The sequence below is a fragment of the Haliotis cracherodii genome, unplaced genomic scaffold (genome assembly GCF_022045235.1).
Source record: "Haliotis cracherodii isolate W230 unplaced genomic scaffold, xgHalCrac1.p SCAF_9, whole genome shotgun sequence".
NCBI lineage: Eukaryota > Metazoa > Mollusca > Gastropoda > Lepetellida > Haliotidae > Haliotis > Haliotis cracherodii.
The window spans coordinates 8,778,354-8,804,054 of NW_027266343.1; the positions used below are offsets into that span (position 1 = coordinate 8,778,354).

Here is a 25,701-nt window from a genome sequence, read left to right on the forward strand (position 1 = left end):
AGTACCTTCACTTATGATGTTACACGTGCCGCATCTTGGTGTGTTATATCTACTTACACATGGTACACTCTCTGTACAAGAATATTTGGATGGACAAAGAATTTGCTTGAGATTGTTTGGTTGCCTGGTACTTTTTATAATTTTAAATTTATTCAGTCCTTATATATATGCTTGCCAGCCATACTCTGCACATCAGTTGCTTTTGAATAATATGTATCAAAATGTGAAGTCATGTGTTTTAATTTAGACTTGCTGGATCTCTTCATACTCTTATTTGTAGATGACATTATCCTATTTGATAGCACTGTTCTCGGGTTACAAAAACGTTTAGATAAGTTGGTGGATTATTGCAATAAGTGGCAATTAAAGTTAATTCTACCAAGAGTAAAATCATTATTTTTCGTAAGACAGGTAGGCTTAAAAGCTATGAAAAGTTTTTTCCTAATGGCAGCCCTCTTGAGATAGTCCAGTTATAAATATCTTGGAGTACAAGCTCGGGTTCCTGGTATAAAACTCAAAAGATATTACCCCAACAAGCTTGGCAGGTAATATTATTGTTACAATCACATATGTACAATTTTCCCCTGAAAATGTTACTTCGTATTTTTGATGTTAAAGTACTGCCCATATTATTATATGGTTCAGAGATAAGTGGATTTCATCCCTCTAAAGATATTTTAAATGTTCATGATAAATTCTGCAAGCTTATTTTGAAACTGAGAAAAACTGTTCCTAATATTGTAGCAACAGCTGAACTTGGGAGATACTCGTTAAAAGTAAACCAACATCTGAAAATTATTAAGTACTGGCTGCGTTTATTAACTCAGAACGAAAACAGTATATTATATCACAAGTATGTGTACCAGTATGACCGGTCAAAGGGTATGACCGGACCAAAGGGTCTAGATTGATGGGCACTGAAAGTTAAAAATCTGTTATTTTCCTTTGGTTATGGTGAAATTTGGAATAGACAATCAGTTTCTTGTATTCATTCTTTTATATCCGCTTTAAGAACACGATGTATTGATATTGATAACCAGTGTCTCTTTGAATCTTTTGACAAATTATCTTCATTATATTTGTATAAAACAAATAAGCTATCAAATGAATATGAAAATTATTTAAGTGTTGTGAATATTGCTGCATTTAGGATTACTCTCTCTCAGAGTCCACTTTGTCCATTTTGTATCATTCCAAATGTAGAAACAGAATACCATGTTGGTTTAATTTGTCCGTTTTATGACGATATTAGAAGTAACTTTCTACTCCATCAGAGCATAAATGTAAAGTTTTATTTACCACCAGTAATGCTTTCACAATCAATAATCTTGCCAAGTTTACATTCTTTGCTCTTAAAATGAGGAGCAAGCAGTTGTCCATTATATAAACTACTAATTCTACCACCGTATGTATATGGTCTCAGATACCCTTGTACTGATAAGTATTGATATTACTACATGCACTTGTGGCGCAACATGTTTGAATGCTTGAATATATATTGTAAAATGGGCCTGTGGCCTGATTTACTGAAATAAACCACAACCACTTGCTTGATAACGGTGTTAGAACCTACACCAAAACTAACTGTAAAAAAGACCGGGACGAACTGACGGATATAACTTAATATTTGGTCCCGGCCATTTGCTGTATGGGTGTTGTATATATGCTTATAACGAACTACGGTTATAACGAACAAAAATGAGTGGTCCATTGGAGTTCGTTATAACCGTAGTTTACTGTATATAATCAGTAATACAAAGGATTTTCCTTTGTGCATGCCTTCCAATGTGTAGTTACGCGTTTCTTTCTTCTTTTCCCCTGTCCAAAAAATGACAAATAAAGAAGGACGCGTTCCGGGCCCAACAAAGTATCTACTGATTATTCTTCTTATCTGTTTGTTTTTCTTCTAGTTCAAAGAGATTCGACTGTATGAATAAGTTACTTTTAAAAGTAAAACATATGAAAATAGCACGCAAAGTAATTAAATATTCGTGAAAAGAAATATATGTTCTGTCGTTCCAGAAAGAATGCATGAAATTTATTTCAGTAGGAACAAAACTACAAAATCCAGCAAAGTTCGTCTTGCACAGTATATGGTTTACACTCACTGTGCCGACAGCTTGGGGTTGTTGTTGTGGTGGTGGGGAATTATGAGACAGTGTCGGTAAGCATGTTTAGGGGTGGTGTGAAAGGTATTAACGTACAGGTATCGTGTACATATTATAAAAATCAGTGATTTTCTTATTTGATTTGTATGTGCCGTTTGTGAATACATTCGATATCAAACACAACAACGACTTTCTCCACCGTAAGAAATTAATATGTATCTATGTCTTGAGATGACCCCTGTCGGTTACTATTGTTTAAGGATTAAGCATACCTGTCGGCACCTGTAGTCCAGAAGAACAGGTGCCGACACAGTGGGGAGACTCCCATTATATTGATCAATCGTTGACATGAGCTGAGTGATTGCTGTCTCGATGGATAGCGGCATTGACACCTTGGGATAAAATGTATTCTTTTACCATAAGGAGATATACCTAGTACCTAAAAAGCTATTCCACTTGCTGCAATTTCACATCTTGCCAAACAGTTACACGTAATACAATGTCAGGTATTGCGATATTGCAATACATAGTTGTGATTCTGTCAGCTGAGGCCAATCATTCGATCATTTCTGTCAGGGAATAAGTAGGAGAGGTACATTCAACTGTCACCATTGTTGTTGTGATAAAAGGGACACGCGATAAATGACCCAGGGTCATGTGGAAAGGGTCGCGAATGTCTCTATTTGTATCATTATTTGAAGTACTTCCCAACTGACTCACTTGATACGTATAAAATGAATCCCATGTGACGGGCATCATTGGCTGCCTGTTGCGAGTAGGTCTGTCCACATTAATGTCATTGCTGTGATTTGTGTTTGGTAGGATTTCAGTTTGAAGGCTGTCGTTCTTGCAGTGAGAGTGTTAATGTGTGTGGATGCTGTGTAATAGATGCTTGTGTAGATACTGGTGTGGATTCTGGTGTGAATGATGGCGTGGTTGGTGGTGTGGATTCTGGTTTGGCTGCGGATGTGGATGTTGATGTAGATTCTGGTGTGAACGCCGGTGTGGATGGTGGTATGGATGGTGGTGAGAATGGTTTGTTTGTTGTTTAACGCCGCGATCAGCAATATTCCAGCCATAGGTCTGTAAATAATCGTATCTGAACCAGACCTATCCAGTGATTGACATCATGAACATCGATCCACGCAGTTGGGATCGATGACATGCATCAACCAAGTCAGCGGGCCTCACCCGATCCCGTTAGTCGCCTTTTACGACAAGTACATGTATAGTCGCCTTTAACGGCAAGCATGGGTTGCTGAAGACCTATTCTACCCCGGATCTTCACAGGTCAACCCTAAAAGGCGACCGACCGAACCCTGCATCGATCTAGGCAATTGGGATACAGACAGACAGTTTATTCAGCATGCAAGGCAATATGGCCCTTAGTACAGTTCGGTTTTAACAGATACATTAACATCAATGTGATCTTGAAAATAGCATATTATATTCACCTAAGTCTCAATACATTGCTAAAGATTTGATAACATCTTCATTGGTCGAGTTCAACAAATTGATCATTAACTGATTGTCTTTTTACGTGTAACATCTAAATGAGGTAGAAACTTTAATCTCGAGGTTTTATATTTTTCACATATAAAAGGAACATGAAACTCGTCTTCAGTCTCCTGGTTGGTACAGGTAGTATATATACAAATTACAAAATCACTATCCTTGGCTCTACGATATTTCTTGACAAGGAAGTTAAGGAGAGATATTCTGAATGTACAAAGAGCTCTCATAAGAGCTTTATCTTGCAATATACTTAAAATAAGTTTATTATTGTAACAATGATTTGATACTAGTATAATGCTTGAGGAAGTGTGAAAAGGAAACTTGTTGGTGCCAGTTTTGCTGAAATACATCTAATAATCTAAATGTATGTAAAATAGTTTTTCATTACCAGTGTCTTGTAAGATCCATTCAAAGGAAAATCTAGTATCAAATAATATGCTTCTTACACAAGACACCCAATTCGTTTTCCCTTCACCATCTAATTGCTTCAGCATTTTGTAACATTGAAACGGGTACCTGTGAGCTTCCATATTTAATAATTTTATCCAGTATTAAACAACACGCAGCTGGCTATGAACATCAAACCATCAAACATCGAATTTGCTGTGAAAAATGAGATATATTTATTTTCCTTGAACAATTTATTAACAGGAAACATTGCCTTAGATACCTGAAGCGCTAAGGTCTTAAAAGCCTTTGACCAATTTAGCCTTGAGGACAATAATAGTCCTAAATACTTATAATAACTTGCAATTTTTAAATGATTTATTACCATATATCCAGTTTTCATGCTTCGATACAATTCCACCATTTCTAAAAAAACCAATAACATTGGTTTTCTCGCAATAAAAATGACCTCTAGGTTTACATAAATATTTGGAGCAAAGTGACTGTAGAACAAAGAATTGACAACTGTAGAATACTCAGAGCGAAACCCTGGTTGAGCTTCAGATATCATTTGATTTACTTCAAGCCAAATTCTAAGTCGTTTTTCAACAATAAATGCAAATAGTTTTCTCATGACATTCAAAACAGATATACCTCTGTAATTATTTTGTTGACTAACATTTCGTAATTTGTATGAAGACATTATCATTCAAATATCCCATGTATCGGGGAAAATACATGTATCAAGGATTTTATTGAACAAGAGTAACACATATGGTATCAGAAAATCTCCTGATATTTTGTAACATTCTGGTGGGACTCCATCAACGCCTGACGCTTTACCATTTTTTAAGACTTATTAATGCTTCCCTCACTTCTTGTTCTGTGATCTCACCAGTTCACAATTCTTTCGTGAATAGAATATCAGTACATTCATAACACATATGACGATCTAAAAAATCAGATATTAATAGATCAAATTCTGTTTTTGCCGTCATGCACATTGGATTCCATAAATTCTGAAAATAGCAAAGTTATAGAACTGTCTGGTGATTTATTACGTAAGAACAAAACGTTTTACAATGCGCTGCTATTAATTTCTTCACTCAGTTTTATGTCATAGAGTTTTTTCTTACATTCACAAATCTTGTTAAATTCTGATTGAGCACTTATATATTTCTGCAAGTTCAAGACATAAATACTTTCTAGATTTCATATTCTGACACTCGCTGTCAAACCAGGCTGGCTGAGATAGACCATATTTACTGGACCAAGAACAAACAGCGCCAGCACTCGTAGCACAACATATCACAATATAAGTGAGCTTAGTAACTGCTGCGTTAAGGTAATACTTCAAAATGACTGCAAACTCATTGAACAATTCTCCAATTAAAGTATTACCGAGATGAGGTGGTAGGAAACATCTTGCTCAGGAGGAAGTCTATATTTTGGTACAGGGGTTATATCAATAAGGCAGATGAAGTGTTGGCATTATTTTTGTTGGAAAGAGCAAGTAAGAGTAAGATTTTTTAAGTGACAGACAATAGGCAAGTGATCTGAGTAGGTTTTTTCAACCACTGACATACGGGTTATAGATTTAAATAAACTCGATGAAACAATATAATAAGCCACATTACTACTTCCTGCGTGAGAAATGAATGTAAAATTACCTGGACTATCTGAGTTTGTCCTAGAATTTACGATGTGAACCCCATGTAACTTATACAATTCAAGTAAGACTCTACCACAGTTATTTATGTAAAAATCACTGACACATCGTTGTTGACAAAATTCATCTGAAGTATATTCTTTATAAACAGGTAGATAATCTATCTCATCATCTATCAAATGATCTTATTCCTTACCGGTCCCTGCATTTAAATCTCCACATAGGATGAATTGGGATACGATGGCATGCATCAACTAAGTCAGCGAGAATGACCACACGATCTAACAAGGAATCATCAAGGGGCGGTGTGGATGTTAGTGTGGGTGGTGGTGTGTATGCTGGTGTGAATGCTGGGTGTGATGCTGGTGAGTATAGTTTGATGCCTTTTTTAGTAATAATTACAGCAATATCACGGCCGGGGACAACTGAAATGTTTTTTCACAACATTGTGACTAGCGAAAGCTTTAACCAGTGGGCTATAGAACATGCTGGTCGTCATGAAATGAAGGAATACGGGTATCCCAGTCCTCTAAGGTGCGAGTTGCGTCCGAAACCTATGGCCGTGTTCGTGTTTCCCGTGTGTCGTCCCATCACTTCGAGCTGGCATGCCGTCAAATAATTGAAATACAGTTCATTCACTCACTATTGCAGTGAAAATAAAATAAAATAAAACAGAAGTCGTTAGGTAATTCGTGATTTATTAATTTCAGTTCCATTTTAATACAAAACCTTCCTATTTCACAATTAAAATGGTTGTCTTTACGGTACCTCGACAATTTAATCATTGTCCATGCCTACCCGTGCGTCAAGCACGAATGTTCCCCGGCGATAATGACCTGTAAAAATAAAAAGGAAAGCGTTAAAGGAAAAATAAAATATTCCCCTAAATATTTTTCAAACTGATTCACCTGATTTGCGCCTTGTTTATTTAAATTTATATATCTACATGTACCCAATCAAATATTAACTTTGGTGATTGAATCTGCTGATAACATACTTGAACATACTATATTTAAATTGTGTTGCATTTACATGTATTTAACGTCCATCAAATGCAATTAATTGAAAGCTTATTCATTTAATTCATTGCTTTTTAAAAATAATTTTTACAGAATACGCTTTCGACATAGATACCAAGCCATCGACTGACATTATATAAACATGTATATCGAGACGCAACATCGTGGACGACCTATATGTGTAGCACAACAGAGTATATTCATGTTTTGATAGAACCCGTGAAGATCCGGGGTACAATAGGTCTTCAGCAACTTGATGTAAAAGGCGACTATGCTTGTCGTAAGAGGGGACTAACGGGATCGGGTGGTCAGGCTCGCTGACTTGGTTGAAGCATGTCATCGTATCCCAATTGCGTGGGTCGATGCTCATGATGTCAATTACTGGATTGTCTGGTTCAGATTCGATTATATACAGACCGCCGTCAAAAAGCTGGAATAGTGCTCGAACCGACGTTAAACAAACAACCAAACATGTTTTGATAGAGCCTGCTGAAGCAGCTTCTAAACTATTTGACGTAGAAATGCTTTTCAGAGCACTCCAAATATCTTACCGTTGTCAGACTTCATCCTAATATCTGCGACCTCTTCCAAAGCGGTTGAACCGACCTCCAATGCTTGATCCTATACCGGGTCCAACTCCAAATGATCTTGAGTTGAATCCGTTTTGGTACCCGTTAAGATTACCCAAACCATTGTAACCACTGTAACCATTGTAACCAATGTCATGACGTCCGTGACCATGTCCATTCAGATGGCTGTTGCCAGTATACAGATGAGGCACCCGCTGAGTGATGGTATGCGTTGTGTCACCACGTTGAATGTGTCGCGTTTCATAATCATAGTGGTTAACACCGTGTCCGTGTGTGACACGGGCCTGGCGACCGATGCCGTGACCACGTCCGTGCCTAGCATTGTACACTTGGCATGCTGCTCCGGCAACCAGACACGCTAGAGCAAAGGCGATAGTCTTCATATTTGTATCTGTAAGAAAGAGGGACGTTCCAGGAAAAAATCAGAAGGACTAATTTCATCCACTCGGAAAGATGAATTTACAAACCATACTTACCGTAGGACGGAGAGCTACGAAGAGTACGTCAAAGACAATACAAACCTCATTTTCGATATGATGATAAATATATATATTTATCGAACATAAGGTTGTTATTATTTCGGACGTACTCTCTATACTATTTATGAATGCGAATGAGTGAGTGAGTATGGTTTTACGCCGCCTTTAGCAATATTCCAGCAATATCACGGCGGGGACACCAGAAATGGGCTTCACACTTTGCAAGTGGGCAAGGGAGCGTGACTTCAGAACGCAAATAACCACTAGGCTTCCCCAACGTCCCAGTCCTATAATCATGGTCAAAATACATATCTATATATGAATATGCATCCAGAAGTCTATAAGATGAATATGTATAAATGTACACATGCTCAGTTGTGACTTTTACATAAACACAATAGTCTTTGTATGAAAATTGTTTATTTATAGACATAAGGTTAACATGACAACATAGAATTCTAGCATCAACCAAATCTGCTGACATATGAACTAAACGAAATGTTGAAAAAATATAACCAACTTGCATGTTCTACCTGTTATAAAGTATAAAGATAAGTTAGTTTAAAATACAATTTTGATATATTAAACTATATCTAACATCTATCCACAGAAACTGCCTGATCAAAGCATGCATGACAAGTCATACTCACACGTGGTATCTTTGCAGTCAAATGATCAACTGAAATCTTCGTGATTCGGAAGTTATTTATGCGTAAAATTTCTTTGCATCTACGTGGGTGAGACGTCATTAGTAACATCAAAATCACCGCCGGCTGAGTTGATGTGACAATTCTAAGACAGGATAATAGTAACAGAGTGCCCAATGTTTAACGGGTGACCTTTTAGGCTTGCTGATCAGTCACTATATCACTGATGACTTCTTCCGCCTACAGTTCAGACAGGTTGGCGGGTGAAACAACGTTATGTCAGTACTAAACGTCAAAGGAAACATCATCGTTATGTGAAAAAGATGATGAAGTGATAGCCAATGATTTTGTATCAATGGAAAATTTCTTCTCGCTGAGTGATTTTAAGTTACTGTACTTTCGAATCAAAATCTACACAATTTTGAAATATTCTATCAATTTTCATTTTTTTTCATAATGTTTTTTTCTGTTCTGTGGTGCTGCGATAAAATTTATTATTGAAAAGTAAGTACCATGGTAATGTTAAGTGTGTTGTGCAATGCAGTGTCCTGCTATGTTGTGCTTAGTACATGTTATGTTTGTGTGGAATAAAGACTGCTCTCTTATTCTGTTTATAAATAGCAAGTATACCCCATATTTCCAGCATTTAATTGTAAATATACTACAGTTATACAATATACAGATCACGTACGTGTTTTCACAATCGAGTTGTACATTGTTGTCAAAGGTGCTTATTTTGTAGGTTTTAAGAGGGCGTGTGCCAAGTGAGACCGTCTCATCTGTTTCCTATTTTGATATAAGCATAAAGATTTAGGATGACCCCTTCCACAAAACTGTATGACAAGAGGGATGAGTTCAACTTTCCAATAGTCAACTTCATGTAGAGCAATATTCCCGCAGCTCCAGCCTTTGGTGTTTACATTTCACAACTTTTGAGATACAATTGAGCATGCTCTTTCTACCAAGACTTCAAAGAGCGTCATACGACTCTTGCTCAGAAGTTGTTCGATCAAGGTTACAACATTAAAGCTTTCAAAAAGTTTTAAGGCAGACATTTCCAAATCTGACGCATCAGTGACAAAAATGATGTCTGATGCCATTCCCTATTTTGACTTGTACCATATGGTCCCATGTTGTTTCAGGCGAACAAGATGACGTCGGATGTAGACCTATTCCCGCTGCTCTCTGATTCAAATCGTGTGTTGAATGGCGATGTGGATGACGAAAGTTCACAAAGTTTGTCTAAATGTCAGTTATATGACAGAGAAGTGCTTGATGATTAGTTGCAAACTTTTGACACACACGTTTATGAAGAAACTAACAATGTTGGGATTCCTCTCTCGGGTGACGGGTCAGTCATTAGTGGTGAGGGTGAATATGTTGTCAAACCGGAGTTACACAACCAGAGAGGACATTCAGAACGTATTGGTTATCTCATGTCAGACCTGTCCTCTGTTCCAAAAGAAGACTTTGTGTCAAAACTGGTAGGAAGGGCAAACAATGGCACCATTGAGTTAGATGCTCTACGCCATGTCGTACTGAATATGTGTAAACAGTATGAAGATCTCCCTCACCCCATAGGCTCCTTAACCTCACCCCATAGCTCCTTAACCTCACCCCTCAGGCTCCTTAACCTCACCCCTCAGGCTCCTTAACCTCACCCCTCAGGCTCCTTAAAGAGAAAAATGGATAGAAGATCGAGATATGGAGAAACTTTGTCGAGATAACTAGCAAGAGATAATTTTGTATTTTTCAGAGGCTATCTTAGAAATTACAGTGATGATTTATTTGAAGTTTTATCTGGACACAGACTGGAGAAGGAACACATGCACATCAAACTTATGAACAGAGACAATAGACTTAATATGATGTGCTGGAACGCAAGGTGAATCGTGTCGAGTGTGCCTTACCTCAACAAGTGTTTATCTCAGCATTGTATTGACATATGTGCCATTGGAGATCACCAACTTAGACAGTACCACTTGTCTTTTATGGATGTCCTCAATGAAACCTACTTAAAATATCTCTAGAGTAACAACACCACACTTACAGTGCGTGCTGAAGTGGAGGCATCGCCATACTGTGCCATAAAAGGCTCCAAAAGTATATATCCGATCATACAGTGGACTGTGATAGGGGTAACATGGATAGAGCTCATCAACCAAGATTCCAGGTAAACTTACCTCCCTCAAACAGATCACTAGTTGTGTTCCTGCAACAACTGCAGGACTTTTATGAAGCATACGCTCTCAGAGGACAAGTTGTCCTCCTTGGTGACTTCAATGCAGGACTATGTGGACCAAGGTACTGCAAGAAACTTGACCAGAGAGGTAAATCCCTCACAGATTTTGTCAAGAAAAATAGTCGTGTAGCTGTCAATATGCGGAATGATTTTATAGGTCAAAGCTTTACTTTCCAAGCTTATGATGATGGATATCATTCGATTATATTCTGATTTCTGAATATATCCGATCAGCTCCCAGTAATATGCTCCTTGATTAACAGCATCATTGAAGAAGAAGAAAGTCAACCTCACTTCTCCAAACCTTCTTGGGAAAAGGTGAAAAGGGATGTCACGCTAAAGGATTACACCAGTAGCGTCTCCAACCTGCTGCGGACAGTGTCTCTTCCAAAGCAGGGGTGCAGTTCAGAAACCGTTGAGACATTTTATGTACAGTTCGCTGTGGTATCAAATCATCAGATCAATGTATTCCACAATCCAAATTATCTTAGCACTTAAAGCCGTATTGGAAAGGTGCAGTGAGAGAACATCGCTATGATGATGCGCAGAAATATATTGATTAAGGGTGGACGTCCAAGGGGGATGGATCATGAGGAGTTCAAACAATATAAGGAAATGAAAGACTCAAGACTGCTGCCCTGAAGTTTGAGGCTGAAGAGTTCAACAAGCTCGACGAGATAAGTGACATTGGCCAGAAGCTCTTCTGGGCCCTGCTACGACGAAGAAAAGGAAACAACAGATTTCATGTTTGAATATTAAAGACAAACAGGTCCAACACCCCAAACAGATATGCAATGCCCTTGCAGACAATCTCAAAGATGTATTTATGGACAAATCTGAACCACATTTCAATGATGAGTTCAAATGGGACATTGACAAAGAAGTTGAGAAAATACGTCAAACAATCCAAGCAGAAGGTAACAAGGCTGAACTTCTATTTACTTCACAGGTAGAGATATTTCGATTGTGCCTCTCACTTAAAAACAACAAGGCAGCAGGTGCTGACAAAATCACCGATGAACAAGTAAGGATAAGAGTTTATGGATGAACAACTTCTTTATTACAATTAAGAGCGACGTTTCTGTATAGGTTCTAACACCTTTATCAAGCAAGTAATATACTGAGTGGGGTTGGCAAGTATGTATACAGGTAGGAAGCGACCCGTGAAGATTCCGGGGTAGAATAGGTCTTCAGCAACTCATGCTTGCCGTAAAAGGCGACTATGCTTGTCGTAAAAGGCGACTAACGGGATCGGGTGGTCAGGCTCGCTGACTTGGTAGATACATGCGTGGATCGATGCTCATGATAACAATCACTGGATTGTCTAATCCAGACTCGATTATTTACAGATCGCCGTCATATAGCTGGAATATTGCTGAGTGCGGCGTTGAACAACAAACCAACCAACCAACCAACAAGTAGGAGGCAATGTATTATACAGTAGAGATATTGTGATACTGGAATGATGTATCTTTTATGTACGTACAGGATAGTGATGAACACTTAAAGTGTGTGTGTCTTGCTTTACTATTCAATCCACATTACAATCAGGATATATCCCAAGTGATTGGAAGAATGGGGTTATAGTACCCAGATTTAACTTCTTCCAGTTATATTTAAACTGTTTGAACTTGTGCTATCCAAAAGACCTCCACAGATCACAGATTCTAACACCCTTCCATGTAATCAACAGAATGGTTTCCAAAAAGGAATTTCATCAATCCACACATCATTTCTTGTACAAGAAACAGCTTACCATTACTCAGAGCGTTCTGATGTAGTTCATGTAGCCTTCCGTGAAAGCTCTAAGGCTTTCGACACTGTCTACCAGCCTGGCCTTCTCCCGAACCTCTTCTATATGGAAGTGCCACATCCTCTCTGGACAATTTTTGATCATATTTACACGGATATGAGAAGTTGTGTCCTAGCAAACAACGAGAAGTCATACTGGTTTCATCTTCACAGAGGTATTCGACAAGGGAGCATTTTATCTGCAAAACAATACCTCATGTATATAGCTGAGATCTTAGTTAGGAGTAAGAAGGGATCTGTTGTACTGGACGTCGGAATTACAGCTCCCACCAAAGCTGACGATATCACTTTGATCTCTTCAGTGCCAACTCATCTTCAAGAAAAGGTGTCTATTTGTGAAACATACAGTGGGCAATGGAGGTTTACATTTTCTCCTTCAAAGAGCAAATTATTAACCTTTGGCCAATCAAGTGCTGCTAACATCAACATAACGTTCTATGGTCAAACCATCCCTACTACAAGAGAAATTAAACATGTTGGAATTTTACTTGACTCGGAATATAGCTTATTGGAACGGACATTAGATGCCTGCTCAAAGATGAGGTCTACCACGAGTCCCCGTAAGAGTACTGAACCCTCTGGTGAGTTCCAACATCTTAAAGATGTGTATAGATGTATCTTATGTATAGATATGAATTGTGGTGTGGCTTAAGCAAAGCTGAACTGTTATCATTAGAGCTTGTCCAGAGAGCTGCTTTAAAAATTGCACAAGGCCTCCCTCGAAGCACACCGAAGGATATTTGTAATGCCCTAAGTGGATGGATACCCATGGAAATGTCTGTTTCCAGGGAACCTATGCAATAGCAGAATAACGTTCTTTCCGAGAAGAATCTTCAGTACTAGGCTCTCCCTCTCAAATTACTATAATTGCTCTACCACTTCCCTGGGCTATGTTCCTGACATTAAACGTATTTTGGCTAAATATAATCTTGAGCGATTCCTGAAAAGCTTTACTACCCCTGGCACATTAACCAGCTGTCATACCTCGAAGAAAAATGTGAAAGATGCCATTAAAATGAATTATCTTGAAGCCTGGAGAAGACGCATAAACTCTGATCAAGACCTAAAACATTTTGAACTAATTCATCCGGTTATATCCCCCACAAAGCATGGAAAATTCTTAAAAGACATCCAGAACTAAAACAAGCTGCAACTTTCGCAGTCAGGAGACCTGGGAAAGTCCAGAGTGTGTGTGGCATGTACAAGTTTGCCCACCAGGACTTGCTCGTTCATGTTGTGTGTATATGTCCACAGACAGATCATCTCAGACACAATTTGTGGTGTAGCACAGTGGACACTATGACACAAGTCAGCGTGGCTCTCCATAACAAGCAGGAAATCGAGTTAGTTTCCTGTCTCCTAGCATGAAGGCCCCCAATTCCAGCAAATCCCGAGAAGGTAGGGAACTTTGCAAAAGCTGCAAAAGAAATATATAGACCTTGTAAAGAAACATGATATGTTTTGACATGTGAGCAGGGATAACATAAGAATGCCTCTTTACGTACACTTGGAAATACTGCATTAATACTTAGTAAATTGAATAGAAACGTAATACGGATATCATTGGCCATAAAAGCAAAATTAGCAGGCCAAGAGGTGCGAAATGAAGAGGTTTAATGTGTTATGGTGTCAGTTACAAGTTTCACGGATCAAAATGATCACAACAAGGACATGCAAACCATTTGTCGCGAAACACGTACGATTACAAGGCTTTGGGATCGGTTTCAACAGCATGGGTCAACACGTGATTGGCCAAGGTCGGGACGACCAAGAGTAACCACCCCGCTCAAGATCGCTACATCCGACTGCCACACCTACGTGAGAGGACGACCTCAGGCACCTCACCGGGAGGAACGTCTACGTACTATTGCCATGATAGGAACTGAAGTCAGCGTGCAGTGTCCATTACCTTCAATGTTTCACAGTCTGTGATTAGCAGACTATGGAACAGGTACCAATGTATCAGGTCAACGACAAGAGTAGAGGCTTTATCAATCTGAAACCAGGCTCAAACGGCGAATTAAATTTGCTGCAAAGTTTCATCGATCAGGCTACTGGAGCTACAGGTTACGAATTAAAATCGTCTATATAACGAACTGCGGTTATCACGAACTAACATCAGTGGTCCCTTAGAGTTTGTTATAACCGTAGTTTACTGAAATTTGGGCTTAGGACATTTAGGTAACATACCGACATCTCTATGGGCACTAATTGTGCCTCCCTCCTTGTTATGTATTTGTTTATCTGTATGATTCAGAATTTCTGCTCAGATCGGCAAATTAGAAAACGGGAATTTCCCCAAGAAGTTTTCCTTTAGCTCCACCGAGTTACCCGCCTGAACTAACACCGGACAGGACATTCTAATTACGCTCATCATTTCCGTGAACAACTGATATAACTCTTTTATAGGTTTCATCAACACATAGTTATCGTACAGTGGACTCTGCTTTTAGTAGAATTTTTTTATGCTTATTTAAATTAACTGTTAGATTGGCATTCTAGAAGTTGGCAAGATATGTACAATTTCCTGCACTTCATTTGTATCAGAGGTGTCAGTGGTGTAGGGAACGTCAGCACTGGGATAATCGACGTCGGGATAATGCCATGCTTCTGACGAATCGAGGTTCATTCTCGACTTCCATGGCAGAAGGCAGAGTCACAGGTCAATACTATCGGAACAACGACATTGCACCACTCGCCTGCCAATTGCATGACCCTGTTTATCTTTCACAATGATGTGGCACGTGCTCATCGTTCAGGGATTGTGACCAAATTCCTCCAACAACAAAACACACATGTCATGCCATGGTCAGCACTCAGTCCTGACCTTTTCCCAAATGAACACTCCTGGGACGTCATTGGCAGATGTGTACGCCACTTCCAAAGAACTCGGTGCTGCTCACACAAGAGCGAGTGAGTTGGGTTTAACGCCTTTTTTTAACACTATTCCAGTTATATCATGGCGTGTGTCAGCTTAATGTGAGAGTAAAGCCCAAAGTGATGCAGGTCTCAGGCGTTTACCACTTCGGTGAAACCAACGAGCACGGTTATGGTGCTGACAAACCTAGAAACATAATCGGGGTGAACCGGGATTCGAACCCACAATCATAGGTTTCTGGCGTGTCCAAGGGACGCAACTCTTCACAGCGAATCGCGGCGCCTTAGACGACTGAGCCACCCGTGCCCACCTCTCACATGAGTCAAGCTGACATAAGACTCATCAGAACCATGCCTCGAGGAACTCGTGCATATCTGGTCATCTGAGTTGGTTATACCCGATATTGGTGACGTTGGGTGCAAAATGCAAAAATCAAATTTGTTCCCCGACCTCTATAACGACATAGTGTGCCACCATCTCATCACACCAACCATTAGAACCCATTAGATCTGATTGATTACGCCCCAGCAGATATCATGATATCGTATCATATCGTATTTATAAGAAGATATGTCTCGAGGATTCCCACTATTTCCAACTTTTTTGCTTTGTATATGATAAAAAAACAAAAGCAGAATCGACATTTAAAACCATGTAGGCTACAATAAAAGTTGTATATGATGAAAAAGCAGAATCGACATTCCAAACCATGTTAACTACAATACCGTTCTAACAGACCGAGACATCTGATTGGGTAAGGTTTCAATAATACCACTTCCGGGTACTTCCCATTCTATTTTTGGAAACTCAAGAAAATAACGTAAATTATCAGACCTGACTTAAAGTCAATATGCATTTCTGACGAATGGCATGTGGTCGCCTCTCTGCTATTGAATATGACGTAGATCGTTGCATTGTATAATGATACTTTTTATTGCTCATGTATACTTCACAGTTTTCATGTGGTTCACATTGACGTGCTCTGATATAGCACAAATGTTTCACCTGAACTTAAATTGATAATTTCACGATATCTGGTATTGTATATGAGTTTTACTTGGAGTATACATGGTACTCGCGAACACCTGGTACCACCACTATTTGACAGTGGTTCATTAACACGTGCTTCTGATTAGTCGGAATCATAAAAGGGAAATTGGTGTAAGCAGAGATGTCTTATGACAAAGGAAAGGTTTTGTGTAGCTTTCATTTTCACCTGGACCATACAAGATGTTGCAAAACAATTTCACCTTGACAATATTATCATAGTTCACATGTGCGGTATATGAACAACACGTTGACAAAAAGACTTCTTATATCTCAGTTACATGTACCCGGTAGGATCTGATGGCAATGTGGATGTTAACATTCTAACGCCTAACTGGCAGTTTGGCTTGGGTTCCCCAGGGAGTGTATATTATGTATAGATTATCAATATTATGACGTTTCCGTCCTGACATAAAGTATATGCCCTGGATCAATTCATCGGGTAATAAAGAACATCCCACAAATACATGTATTGATGCAACTTAAGTGAGCGAATACTTTTTTCACTTGCGTTGCAGCAATACTACCAACGAACGTTATCGCAAACTGGACACATGTAGCAAATGCAAACTGGCTATTCCGAGTGATCAGCTGTTTGTTCATCCAGTTATATCACGTTGTCCTGAAAATACTCTTGTCTCGATTAGCTGGATGATACCTGGAGCAACATCCCATGTCATCGTAGCATGATGACACAATGTCTCAGAGCTCACCAACCCGACCCTCTTACAACAAGGTGTGTCACTAATCAATGCTCTAATCAAAGGCTTGATCCCGCCCCCACTCTCTGATTGATGGTGTAGATATTACAGGAAGAACACTAATTCACAAATGTTTTAATCACATACTTTTATTATCAATTCAGGCAGAACCTCAATACTTCAAATACAAAATGAATTGAGTATGCTGGTGCAAGAAAAAAGCCTTTACGTCATAATAACATCCTTCCTTTTGACTTTGGAGTATGTCCCTCAGTGATGGTGGCCTGTAATGCGAAATCAATGCAAGATTATACTAAGAACATTAGAAACTTTTTTATATTCTCTTGAACACATATCAGCTGAATTAAAGTTACTGACAACACATGCGCTGTTAAAGTATTATCTAGCAGATAATTAGAACCGATAACATCGCAACAAAACTTCATGTAAAGAAGCACGAAATAATTAATCGGACTATCATTTTCCAGATTAAGCTTTGTGTTGTGATGACAGTTCCTGTAAGTATTAACTACTCGTCCTTTGTTTTTAAAATTGATATATTGAATCAGTACTGTACACACAGGTTGTCAAGCATAGCTGTGGTAAAACATTAATCAATGCGATACCGATTGTAAACTATTGAATAACATACCGTGATCCAAGTGGTGGCCTAGAGCTCGCTGATATACACCAGGCTTTGTCTGTACAAAACTGGTGCCGACATTCCCATGTCCATGGCTACCAAAAGAATGTCCAGGTCCATGGTCACCATGCCCATGTCCGCCAAATCCAGGAGTAATTCTAGGTCCATAATCACCATGCCCATGTCCGCCAAATCCAGGATTAATTCTAAGTCCATGATCACCATGCCCATGTCCGCCAAATCCAGGATTAATTCTAGGTCCATGATCACCATGCCCATGTCCGCCAAATCCAGGAGAAATTCTAGGTCCATGTCTGTCTATCCCATGTCCAACAAAACCAGAAGTAATCCCAGGTCCACGAGTACCAAAGCCAGGTCCGCCAAAACCAGGAGCTATTCTAGGCCCATGGTTACCATGGCCAGGTCCAATTCCACCATTAATTCCATTGCCTGTATACACATGGGGAACCTTTCTAGTGATGGTGTCGATATGGTCACCGTGTCGGACATGGATCACTTCTAGGTCGACGAGGTCAACACCAAAACCAGGGCTAACATTTACAGGACCAGGACCAGCACCAGGACCATGACCAGGGCCAGGACCATAGTTGAGTCCTTGACCACGGAAACTTCTGTTTCTGTATCTACCTCTATACATTTGGCACGAAGCCCCGACAACCATCACGGCAAGAATTACTGCGAGAGTCCTCATCTTACTTGTCTGCAGAATACATGGAATTTAGAATTATTAAACACATTTTTTCAGACATAAATGATACTAAAACAATCCTCAAATATTAATATTAATTCATGTTGATATATGAAGAATCACTCATATTCAAGAGATATTAGATTGGTTCGATGCACAAACGAACATACTGGTATGTTGTGTGAACCAACACTCATGAACGCATCACATGTGACGTCATAGATCCATGACTCGAGATTTGTCTCGTGCAATATTAGAGTGTTAAGTTTGGAAATTACATGCAGCATATCGTGATAAGAACAAAGACACTGTGGTAACACTTGACTGATCGCTAGCTTTGTCATTAAGTGGTACACATTGGCTACATATCTTCTTAACGTACTTGTACATACTTCTCTATATGTTACTATTGTTAGCTTTTTATTTGGCGGTGAGTATATTTCCACATGATTTATCTTCTGACGTCAGCTATCACAAACTTAGCCAGTGAGTTGAAATGATAAATTTCAAATCAAAACAAGTGAGTATTAATTAGCTTTGAAATTAGCTTTGAAATTAGCTTGAATAAACATTTAGCCATTTACCTATGTTGTGTCGCCAAAAGGCCAAAGATTTACCAAAACGGCAAACGTATAAGCCCCCGAATTTCGCTATGCAGAGCTGCACCCTACAGACATACCAGAAACCTACGATCGCCGTTTCGAATACAATATTCGACCTGATAGTGCTTCTAGGCTGAGGAGCACCATTTCTGTGCTCATGGGTTTCACGGAAACGGTAGGTTTCATCAAGCTTAAATGCGTCATAATATAACTGAAAAAAACCTGTTCAAATGGGCGTAGAATCAAACCCACTCGCTGCACGTACTGCATGCGTTAAGATGCAAAACTCACCCTTTCAGTGGAGATTTCCTATGAATCCTCTGTACCCGTCAGGTGGTACTTATATATCAACAGTTAAGATGAGTAGGCGTGTTGCACGCGTAAATAAAACGTCATTGTCCAATACGATACTCCTGGGGTCAAATACATGACTGAGGACACTACTGGCCCTGTCCACAGATTACCCGAGGGTAGTGATACAGTATGTATTGCTAATCTCGTTATTTATGCATAATGCCCGTGTCATCTGTCAATAGGATACGGTCAATGTAACAACAAAACTGAGTAAACATATGGTAATGCCATGTCTATATTTGATAGAGGTCAAGTCAAGCTGGCATGCAGAGTTGAATGTTCAATACAAAATCACTAATTGTCTATCTATTGTGTGATGTTTACATATATTAACTTGTGTGTTTTATGTAAATAAGTCAGTCTCTATACATTTGCGATTATTTCTTGCTAACGTATTCTTATGTTGTATATGGGTAACCCAATGTAATCGATAAGGCTAAAATGAAATACATAATTAACATCTTAGAGATTCCATAGGAAATACACATTTCGTTTTATTTCTTTACCTTATTCTAGATTTATGGAACAGTAGACTTTGGTAAATTGTGACAATTCAGGTCGATTTTTAAGTACTTCTTTTATTTTAGTTGAAGAGGGCATTGTCATATAGTTCCACAGTTTGCGACTCATTTATCAACTCATTACCAATTACATAACAGTTATATTTCTAAATTACCTGCAGTGTTGACATTTTGATGACTCATTGCTAGCTTAATGACCGAAATGATGTCCGTTGCAATCGCATATTTTGGAGTAAGCGTTCGCCTGTTACTCCGAAAGACCGGGTTCGGTTCCCCTCAAGGGTACAGTGTGTGAAGACAATTTCGTGTGTCCCCCGTTTGAAGGAATATTGCTAAAAGAGGCGTAAAACATCCTCCCTCAATCCCCTATTTTGACTTGTGCCGCATGGCCCCGTTTTTTATCAGGTGAACACTTTTCATGCTTTTGCATGTGTTTGTGACTGACGCCGGTGGAGCAGGTACGTTCACTTTCTTCTAACTTCTGGTGTTTTCGCGAACTGATAGTGATTCATAAACACGTAGTTGAAATCATACTACATTGACTCTTAGCAGAGACTGCTTATGATCCTTGAAATGGTATTGTCTGCCCGTGGAATGAAAGATCAGTGGAAACGCCAAAAGAAACGCAAAATATAGAAACATAATTATGGAAAAGTTAGTATGTTAAGAAGAGATGTTTCCAAAGTGGACTAATAAATGAGGAAACTAACAATCAGTCAAGTGTTACCACAGAGTGTCTTTATTCTTATCACGATATGCTGCACGTGATTTCCAAACTTTAAATGCTCATCCTGCGCGAGACAAATGATGCATCTCGAGTCATGGATCTATGACGTCACATGTGATGCGTTCATGAGTGTCGGTTTACACAACATACCAATATCTTCGTTTGTGCATCGAACCAATCTAATATCTCTTGAATATGCGTAATTCTTCATATATTAACCATCATGTAGAGTATTGGCGTTTCTTTTGGCGATGAGTATATATATAGCCACTGAGGACAATTAATAGAACAAAGATGATACTTGATTTAACAATGGCTGTGAAATGAAGTGGAAAAAAATCAAATGCCCCAAAATATATCATTGATATTTTAGCTGACCGCAATAAAAAAAAAACTCTGACGAGGATCAAGGCTGCATTAGAGTCAAAAACTCGATGCACCCGATCATAGTGAGGACAAACGGTCGGCTTTCACAGTTGACGCTTAAAAGACCTTGACACATGACATCAAGGATTTCTTTTGTATCCTCTCACTTCTGTACCAGGCAGGTGACAGGCAGTGGTACAAGTACGGTTAAAAGGTGTCACTACGTATTGAAGCCATCTTCAATCAGCTGATTGAAATATCGTGTGTTTTATGTTTACATATTAATCTAACTAGGAAAAAGGTTGTGGGTATGAGATGTGAGGTGAAATAGGGTCTAACGTCGCGTCCAAAATTATTGCACTTACATGTATATGTGTACTTGTGGGTGGTTGCTTGTACTAGTCCGGACTGATGCCGATTTTATAGTGCTAGCTCATTGAGATACCATGCCGCAGTTTAACATGAATACCCCACTCAGACACAGTATACTGACTCCGTGGCGTCCAGTCCTTGTTTTAGCCCTTTAATACCGAAAGCCGCTCTGTTAACTAGACCACTTGTCACGCATGAAACAAAGAACACGTTGGTTAATAATATTGTTAATTTGGATAGACTTTTAATTTGGTTACAGTTAGTACGACAACATTTGGTCGTATTTCATGAAACGTGTGGTTTACATTTAGCTCATTTGGATTTGTTCTAATAAATTATGTAACAAAGAAAGCTTCAACGCTGTATGGGAGACACGTGGAAGACATTTCTATATTTGACGCATCACTGAAAAAAGTGATGTCTTATGCAATTCTTTAATTGGAATTGTTCCATGTGTTTCCGTTCGTGGTCAGGTGAACACTTGTCTTGTCTTGCCTTGTGTTTGTGCCTTGCCTTTTAACATACAGGCACGGTTCATATGGTATATAATAAGCGTCAAACATGTTTTAATATGGTTGTGATATGAGCTTCAGCAGAAATTAAAAATAATCTTTTATTAATTGTATGTTTATGTGATATGGCATACAATGTATAAATCAAACATGGTGGAACTTGGTAAATTTAAGGTAAAATTACTTTTCGTATCACACTGACTGTGCGTGACACATATGTGACAAATTAATAGGTTGCTGCTTCCCGATGTATTTAGACTTGAAGGTAATTAATGTGGATTTACTTATCCAAACTTTATGAAATGAATATAAAATATCAACTCCAGAGAAAAGTCAGTCTCTTTTATCCACCGAAACATATTTCTTTGGGCTTAATAGGTTAAAGAGCGGTGAAAAGTATGTGAATGGATTATTGGGAATCAGAGTGACGACACCAATGAAAGCCTCTTTAACTAGACATTTTCCAGGGTATCAAGTCATTAGTGCAATGTAATGTAATGTCACACTGTACACAGATGGTCGCTAAAAGTAGGCGTCCAGAATCTTGGGTTTGTTGATAAATGAGGGCCGGATTAACGACTACTGTTTCACTGCTATTGGCTCAAGTACCCAATGCAACGAAGGTTAGTTCATCCAGTAATGCACACGTGGGATTCTGAGTTAGAATTGGTCCCCAGCAACCACTTTATAAGAGGCTACCAAATGGATGGTGTGATCAGACTCGGTGACTTGGTTGACATCACCCTATCATACCCAACCGCGTTGAAGGTTTTCATTACTTTCATACACAGACTTTGATTCCGTGAAATCTTGATCGCGAAAGTACTCGGTTCCAAATTAAAATACAGAGGTATCTATCTACTCAACAGTGCGACTACATTAAATTTCAAAACACAGTAGTTTTATCTCCTAAATCACTGGATTATCGGTGCGGACTCATACACATAAAATAACAGTATCATATCATATCCACACACACGAACACAGCATCATCTATACACACAGGTTATCTTATCCACACACACAACTCATACACACAGTACTACATCTACTACATTCCTCTGGCCCGTGAAGATCCGGGGTAGAATAGGTCTTCAGCAACCCATGCTTGTCGTAAAAGGCGACTAACGGGATCGGGTGGTCAGGCTCGCTGACTTGGTTGATGCACGTCATCGATCCCAATTGCGTGATCGATGCTCATGATATTAATCACTGGATTGTGTTGTCCAGACTCGATTATTTTCAGGCCGCCGTCAAATAGTTGGAATATTGTTGCGACTGGCGTTAACCAATAAACAAACGCTCAGTGATGTCCCCTATACTTCACTATAACCCCGCTATTGCTACGATTGTCCAATGGGGTTTACTATGAAACTGAAAGTATTTATTTACATGATTTCTTTATTGATATTCTTATCACCAGCCTTGTATTACCGCTTCGCCTTCCAGCCGATGTAAAACGATTTATTGTTTATTTTGACGGTAAAGCTTCCATAGCCTAAGGGATGTAGTAATATGGACTTGCGTCGACGCCCATGTCAAAGTACCTCATCATCAAATGTTTGACAGGCATTACTTAGAAGTTGACGGATGACAAGATAGACACAAATTTATGGATACAACTTAATTTTGTAAAAAGCGACGTAAGTCGATATAAGGATCTTAACGTATTAAAGAAGTTGTTATCCATGAAATTGTGTCTACTTTACCCATTATCAGACAGTTAAAAGGGGTTTATAACTTTCTTACTCATATGCGGTTTTCTGTTTAGGAGTCAATGACATTTATTGTGAAGACGGAACCTACTAAACGCGTACGTTCAATGCATAGTTTATGGTCCTGGATATAACACAAACATCCCCATTCGTGAAAGGATTACTATTGGTTTTCATTATTATTAAAAATGACCCGTGAAGATTCCGGGATAGAATAAGTCTTCAGCAACCCATGCTTGCCGTAAAAGGTGACTATGCTTGTCGTAAAAGGCGACTAACGGGATCGGGTGGTCAGGCTCACTGACTTGGTAGATACATGTCATTGATCACAATTGCGTGGGTCGATACTCATGATATTTATCACTGGAATATCTGGTCCAGACTCGATTATTTACAGACCGCCGTCATATAGCTAGAATATTGCTGAGTGCGGCGTTAACAATAAACCAACCAACCAACCATTACTATTAATCTTCCATGTCTCCGTGATGGGATACGACATAACATAGCCTTCGGCGCGGATACACATCAAAGTCAATGATAGACATACAGTTCACGTTGTGATTAACAAACACAAATACAGATAGTTGATGTTACTATACATCTTGATGGGCCTATAATGAGCTATCATGTCTCTGAAAAAGAAAACATATTATTTTAACGAAGTGCTACCAAATCACATATACGTTAATGCACAGAATAACATACTGTCTGTTCATAAACGGATTAACCATTCGTCTTCATGTTTGTAAATCTGTCATTGTAGACCTATATGGTTCCTTCCATGTCACCGTGACAGAAGATTATATTCGCTTGCCTTCGGTACAGATGACGCGGGTTCGAATCCCGCTGGCTACACACGTTTATCATATAACTGTCCTATTAGCAAGGTAAAATCCAGCAAGAAAGTGCCAAGTGGTGGATAACCAACATTATAGCTAAAATGGATAGAATTATCATAAAAACGCCCGCATGTTATCAGAAATGAGCGGGCCACTGTAACTTGATAATGCCCTCATATAACTTGACGACGGGCCATTATCACGCCCGTTGTTAAGTGACGTCATAGGATAGGGATAGGTGACGTAACGTTCAATAGTGACGTCATCTGGTTTGTTCTATGACGTTTCCATATTTGTAAAAGTGGGTCAGTGACATTCGTGTTGATTGCAGTAAATATTTCAAAATCGACATTGTTGTTTATTTTTATTTGATAAAAAATTCCATCCATTTTAGCTATAATAACGGTAACGCTATTTTTCAGGGCATTATCATTTGCAGAAGCCCTCGGTCTTTTCAAATGCCCTCCTTCGTCGGGCAGTTAATGAAAGACCTCGGGCTTCTGCAAATGATAACGCCCTGAAAAATAGCGTTACCCTTATAATAAAGTTAGTTAACGCACAGTCAAAGACAGAGGCGCCATGCTATGTAGTGGATGCAACCCGACGGTGGAGGCAGTTGTGGAGTTGAACTACATGTAGCACTATAAGTGCATGTACAGTACATAGTGTCACGAAGTCATCAAGTTATAACGACAAGGGTAACTCAGAACAGTATTGTGAAATCAGTAAATTACCACATAAGATTAATGTTGGTGGATTGTTGTTTAAAGCCGCACCCAACAATATCCCAGCAGTATGGCGGCGGTCTGTGAATAATCGAGTCTGGACCAGATAATCCAGTGATTAATATCATGAGCATCAATCCTCGCAATTGGGATATAATAACATGCATCAACCAAGTCAGCGAGCCTGACCACCCGATCCCGTTAGTCGCCTCTAGATCTTACGACAAGCAAAGTCGCCTTTTACGGCAAGCATGGGTTGATGAAGACCTATTCTACCCCGGATCTAAATGAATAATTCAATAAGTTATATCTATACATATGTATTTGCTTGCTATGAAAAATACAATACAATGGGCTGGAAGCAGGTAGGAATTCGGTGTTCGTAAATATGTACTGTTAAACTGCGGTATGGTATCTCAGTGTACTAGCACTATTAATCGGCATCAGTCCGGACTAGTACAATCATCCACTCTCTCTCTCACACACACACACACACACGCACGCATGAACGCACGCGTT

General features: G+C 39.1%; 1 protein-coding gene across 1 annotated transcript; it reads right to left on the bottom strand.

The window, feature by feature from the left end:
- Positions 1–7,266: 7,266 nt before the first annotated feature.
- Positions 7,267–18,449, bottom strand: LOC139451689 (uncharacterized). Its single transcript, XM_071233007.1, has 2 exons — positions 17,747–18,449; positions 7,267–7,679 (listed from the first exon to the last, which is right to left on the bottom strand). The coding sequence occupies exons 1-2, from the start codon at positions 18,447–18,449 to the stop codon at positions 7,267–7,269; spliced, it is 1,116 nt and encodes a 371-aa protein (XP_071089108.1).
- Positions 18,450–25,701: the final 7,252 nt, after the last annotated feature.